Genomic DNA, 6266 nt, shown 5'->3' on the forward strand with positions numbered 1-6266 from the left:
TTCCTCTAGTAATTCTTCCACAACTTTTTCAGTGCCTTTACTTGCTTCTTCCTTTTCTGGGATTCCAATGATGCGCATGTTATTTTTCTTGATGTTAATTGTTTATCTTCAGAAATAAAAAATTGGTATGGTTGATGACTTTTTGAGTACTGCCTTCTGTTATATATCTAAGCTCTAGAAAAGTGTATCATTCTCAATAAATATTGTTTAATCTCTATTCCAGTTTAATACCTAAGGCATAATTTTTATTTCATATATTTCTGATTCCAAATTCAGAGAAAGAAGTGCTTTTAAATTAAGGGACTATTACTCTAATTAAGACCATAAAAATCATCTAAATATTTTAGTTATAAATGTTAAAAGCTGACATGAAGAATATCTAAGAATAGTCATACAAAGAATATGTAAGACTCTTCACATGAAGAATATTTATCAAAAAAAAAGCATATTTATCAAGTTGTAGAGCCAACCAAGTAAGGTGTCCTGGCTCCCAGCCCAGTCTTTCACACTATATTTTGCTGATTGTTCTCACTACTGACTTTCCAATTTAACTCCTGTCTGCCCTAGTCCTCCGTCTATATTTTTAATTACATCTACCTAATAGACATTACGACGACATAGAGAGAGCTACATTGTCCTAGTGGACAGAAAGTTATGCTACCAAGCCAAGGGTGGGTGATTTTAATCTGCGGCCCTCGGGCTGGGTTCAGATGGTTCTCCTGTCAAACATTCTTTCTTATAGGTGGTATAGCACTGGTCTGTGCATTGCTGTGCAGAGGTAACTCGTGTTTACTGTGATGCTGAACACTGTGACACTGATGTGCCAAACATGGTAATGGTTACCCATGGTGGACAGTGTTTGCTGGAGCTTCCTGACTAAAACAAGCCTGGAAGCAGGAGCAGCATCCACTTCCGAAATGGCTTGCCTCCAGAAACTATGTATGAACAGTGCTCAGGCCTTTTGTTCATAGGGTAGCTATGAGTCATCTACTACTCAACGGCACGTGACAACAACAATAGACATTAGAGGAATGGGAATCCCAAAAACATTTGATTGTGCTGATGAGAAACCTATACTTGGACCAAGAGGCAGTCGTCAGAACAGAACAGGAAGACACTGGATGGTTCAAAATCAAGAAGGCGGTCCATCAGGGATGTATTTTCTCTCCATACCTTTTCAATCTGTATGCAGAACAGATCGTCAGAGATGCTGGGCTGTACGAGGAGGAATGTAGCATCGGGATTGGTGGAAGAGTCATGAATAACCTGCATTATGCAGATGACACACGCTGCTTGCTGAAACTGAGGAGGACCTGAAGCGCTTGCTGCAGGTCAAGGACTGCAGTCAATATGGATTGAAGCTCAATATCAGGAAAACAAAGATTCCCACCACTGGGCCAACTGGCAGCATCAGTACGGATGGTGAAGAGATTGAGATAGTTTTAACAGTTTTAGTTTACTTGGTTCCACAGTCAACACTCTTGTAACAGCAGCCAGGAAATCAGGAGATTAGTTGCATTGGGAAAGTCAGCTGTGAGGGACCTCTCAAGAGAACTGAAGAGCAATGACGTCAGGCTGGAGACTAAGGTGCACCTGATCCAGGCTATAGTCTTTGCAATTATGTGCTATGCATCAGAGAGTTGCACAGTGAATAGGAATGATAGAGAATTGATGCCTTTGAGCTGTGGTGCTGAAGAAGAGTGTTGAATGTACCATGGACTGCTAGGAGAAAAAACAGGTTTGTCCTGGAGAGGGTGAAGCCAGAGTGCTCTTTGGAGTAAAGGATTCTAAAGCTTCGTCTGACATACTTTGGGCATGTTCATACATTGAAGACTGCAAGGAGGGACTGGTCCTTGAAGAGGGACATCATGTTTGGGAGAGTGGAGGGACGGCGCAGGAGAGGAAGACCCTCAATGAGATGGATCAAAATTCTGTGAGTGGAGTGGTGGGAATGAGTGTGTTTGAGACGGCGAGGTTGGCACAGGATGGAACGGTGTTTAGGGCTCTTGTACATAGGGTCACTATGAGTCACAAGTGACACAATGGCACATAACAACAACAATAGACATTGGAAGAAGAGATGCTGTGGCTGAGAAATAGCTACTAATTTTATTTCTATCCCTTGCTGTAAACTCAATGAAGGTAGCTGTTCTCATTTTAAAGATCTCTTCTTTTCTCTTTGTAGAAAAACATTTGGTCCTGCTTCGAGATGGGAGAACACTTATTGGCTTTTTAAGAAGCATTGATCAGTTTGGTATGTATTAATTATGGAGTTCTTATCTTATCGAACTTTTTTTATCCTTAATATCAAATGCAAATGTTGCTTAATTAAGATCATTCAAAAATGGCTAAAATAGTACATAGAGAACTTCCAGAAGTCCAAGCAAGATTTAGAAAAGGCCATGACACTAGGGTTATCATTGCTGATGTCAGATGAATCTTGGCTGAAAGCATCAAATACCAGAAGAATGTCTGTCTGTACTTTTTTGATTATGCAAAGGCATTTGACTGTGTATCTTAAAAAATTATGCTAACATTGAGAAGAATGGGAATACCAGAACTCTTAATTGTGCTTATGCAAAACCTATATCTATACCAAGAAGCTGTTGTGTACACAGAGCTAGGGAACACTGCATGGTTTAAAATTAGGGAAAGTGTGTGTCAGGGTTGTATCCTTTTTCCATACCTATTTGTAAAAGGAGCAGATGCAATGTGGGGGCGTGTCTGAGTCTGGCTTCTGCCTACTTCATAAAGAGGAACTGTCCGCATCAATAATATCTATAGTATTAAACAAATAGCTGCATGCTCAGAGATGCCACCCAACATGCTCCTGCACCTATTTCTATGAGTTCTTGGATCTAATGTTCATTGCCACTTGACTCAAGACTTTACTTACAGTTGTGGGGTTTATTAGGGAAACAGGTTGGAGAGTGGAGGAGACAAAGAATATCACACAGTGCAAGTCTAAGTTTAGTCCCAAGCCAGATGACACAATTCCACAATTCAGATGGCTTCTCTGTCTTCAAGTGAAAGTCTAGGTTTAATTAAGTAGAACTAATAAACCTCTGGTTTCCTCAGTTATCCAGCAAGCTTTATCGCAGAGCAGTTACAAGTTAGCTTTTCCTTCAGTCATCCCACAAGCAAAACCTTTAACTGTGGCTCCAACTCCAGAGTTCCTCTGGTTACACTTTGCCACAATCTGTTCACAGCAGTGCCGCAGTCTTTGTACCTGTTCTCTCCACGGCTGATTTTCACAATGAAGAAAGCGCTCTCTTAAATTGATCCCACAGCTGTCGATGATTTGCAAGAACACATGTCTGCAGTTAAAGTAGCTAGAGACCATGCTCCCAGTGGAGACAAACATAATGGATAGAAAAGCCCATTTTCAAGATTTCTGATACCACAATATTAAAACTGTAAGCTGAGCTGGACTCTGAATCAGGAAAACTCATCAGTAACCTACATTATGAAGATTACACAACTTTACTTGCTGAAAGTAAGAAGGACTTGAAGCACTTACTACAATAGATTAAAGAATACAGCCTTCAATATGGATTGTATCTAAATGTCAAGAAAATAAAAATTTTTACCTCAGCTGATAGGCAACATCATGATAGTTGGAGGAAAGATGAAACTGTCAACAACTTCGTCTTAACTTGGATCTGCAATTAATACCATTTGTACCAGCATTCTATGTATTATTGAAGAGCAATGATGTCAGTTTGACGAATAAGGTGCACCTTATTTAGGCCATGGTCTTTTCAGTCACTTGGTATACATCTGAGAGTTGGACAGTGAATAAGGGTGACAGAAGAATTGATGCCTTTGAGCTCTGGTGTTAGAGTACTGAATATCCCATAGACTGCTAAAAGAATAAACAATCTTGCAGTAGGTATAGCCAGAGTGCTTCTTGCAGGCAAAACAATAAAGATTCATCTCACATACTTTGGGAATGTTTCAAGGAGAGACTCTTGGAGAGGGACCATCTAGGAAAGGTGAGGGTTAGTGAAAGAGAGGAAGACCCTCAACCAGATGGACTGACACACCGACTACAACAATGGACTCAAGTCAGAGACTGTGAAGATGGCACAGGATAGGACAAGGTTCAGATCTGTTGTTGATAGCGTTGCTATAAGTCATACTCGTTTCAACAGCACCTAACAGCAACAAAGACTCAGTCTTATACTCTGGATAATAGTAGCTATCCATTGCATTGTGTATGTGTATAATTTTATGTTGAAATTTATCTTTTTCATATCTGGCATAATGGGACATGTTGTGATAATATGTCATTGCTTACTAAATTTTTAATAATTCACCCCTAAAGTTTGTTTATTTATAAGTCTGTGGATTTTTAAAATTTCTTTTTGTGTTTTTAAGACAAAAATAAGTATTTCAAGAAAAATATTTTTCACATTTTACCTAACTTTTCACAGCCAGCCATCAAATTAATTTAAGAAAGCTACATTTATACAGAATATATGATTACAATGTTTAGGATGCTCTTTTCTTCCTGTAGTAATTGTTGTCAGGTGACTACAACTCATAGCAACCCTATGAACAACAGACAGAAACCCTGCCCTATCCTGTGCCATCCTCACAAACTGCCATATTCAAGCCAGTTGTTATGTTCATTGAGTCAATTCATTTCATTGAGGGGCTTCCTCTCTTCCCTTGAGCCTTTGTTTTTCCCTATTGTTGTTTGTTGTTGTTGTCTTCCATTGAGTCAGAACCAACCCGTGGCTGACTTTCCAGTGGATTTTCAGAGGCAGTAAATCACATGGGAAGAGATTGCCCATCCTTCTTCCATAGGGTAACAGATGGATTCAAACTGCATGCCTTTGGGATTGCAGTGCAGCTTCTTAACCACTAGGCCATCAGAGTTCCCTTGTTACCATGAGGTCGAACAGCAGATCTGAACCTTGCCCTCTCCTATGCCTCCTCATGATCTCTGACCTCCTTAAGCCTATTGTGGCAGTTACAGTGTCAGTCCATCTCATTCAGGGTATTCCTCTCTCTTGCTCAGCGTCCACCTTTCCCAACATGATGTCTGTCTCCACAGACTGGTTTCTCATGAAAATATAGTCACAGTCAGTGGGGAAAAGTTTCACCATCCTTGCCTCTAAGGAGCACTCTGGGTACACTTCCTTCAAGACAAATTTTTTTCTTTTGGCAGTCTGAGGGATAATCATTAACACTATAACTCAAAGGCATAATTCTTCTGTTGTTGGATTTTCCAGTACATGGGAAGCAGTTGAATGGATTCAGTGCACATCAATCTTTAAACTGACATACTTGCTCTTTAGGACTTAAGTGAGGTCTTTGATAGGAGATTTCCCCAGGTTAACATGTCTTTTCTTACCTGCTGTTAACCTAGATGTTGATTCTGAGTCTCAGTAAATTGAAATCTTTGACAGTGTCACCCTTTTCTCCACCTATCATAATATTGCCTATAGGTCCAGTGGTGAGGATTTTCATTTTCTTGATTTTGAGATAAAAACCCATATTGAAGGCTATAGTCTTTGATTTTCTGCAGTAAGTGCTGCTTTAAGTCTTCTGTATAAATGAGGTTGTGGATGAGTCCTTCTGCAATCCTGATGCTACATTCTTCTCATATAGTCCAGCTTCTTAACTGATTTGCTCAATATACAGATTTGGATAGTTATGGAGAAAAGACACAACTCTGACAAACACCTTTTCTGATTTTAACCTTTGTTCGCTTCAGATCGCTGCTTCATGATCTATGTACAGGTTTCCCATGAACACAATTAATTAAGTGTTCTGAGATTTCCCCATTAGAGGGAGCCGAATAATAGAAAAAAACAGTCCACTGAAGAAAATGCTCATTTATAATTGGCTTGGGTATGAATACTATCCATAGCAGTTCTTACACTGAAGATAATCCCTTGCTTTCCAATTAAAGTGGATGGAAGCTTTATTTTATGAAGAGTTTAGGGACCACAACGTGAAGCTCCAGATTTTACCCAGAGAGGTACATCAGATTCAGGAAGTCTTGGTCTGTCTTCGTATCCTGTTTTTACTGAAAAGATGCATAGGAAGCTCTAGTGGTATAGTCTGTATCAGGTTGCAAAGTTAACCTAAATGCATCTCTGGAAATTTAAATCAGCTCTGCTAGAGAAAGATGTGCAGTCTCCTGCAGTCTCCTCTCCCTACAGTTACAGCCTCAGAAACCCTTTTGAGCATCACTGTGACCCAGAACCAGCTCGACAGCAATGAAAATAAAATTGTCTTCCGCCCGCCCCCCC

At 39.9% G+C, this 6266-nt stretch overlaps 1 protein-coding gene across 1 annotated transcript in view; it reads left to right on the top strand.

The window, feature by feature from the left end:
• LSM1 (LSM1 homolog, U6 small nuclear RNA associated (S. cerevisiae)) overlaps positions 1 to 6266 on the top strand; it is a 28212-nt gene that overhangs the window by 15030 nt on the left and 6916 nt on the right. The window contains exon 2 of the mRNA XM_006900292.1: positions 2186 to 2254. Coding sequence (XP_006900354.1) covers positions 2186 to 2254 — 69 coding nt within the window. The remainder of the gene's footprint in view (positions 1 to 2185; positions 2255 to 6266) is intronic.

Source organism: Elephantulus edwardii, unplaced genomic scaffold, assembly GCF_000299155.1.
Source record: "Elephantulus edwardii isolate Elephantulus edwardi_28Jun2011 unplaced genomic scaffold, EleEdw1.0 scaffold00279, whole genome shotgun sequence".
NCBI classification, from domain to species: domain Eukaryota; kingdom Metazoa; phylum Chordata; class Mammalia; order Macroscelidea; family Macroscelididae; genus Elephantulus; species Elephantulus edwardii.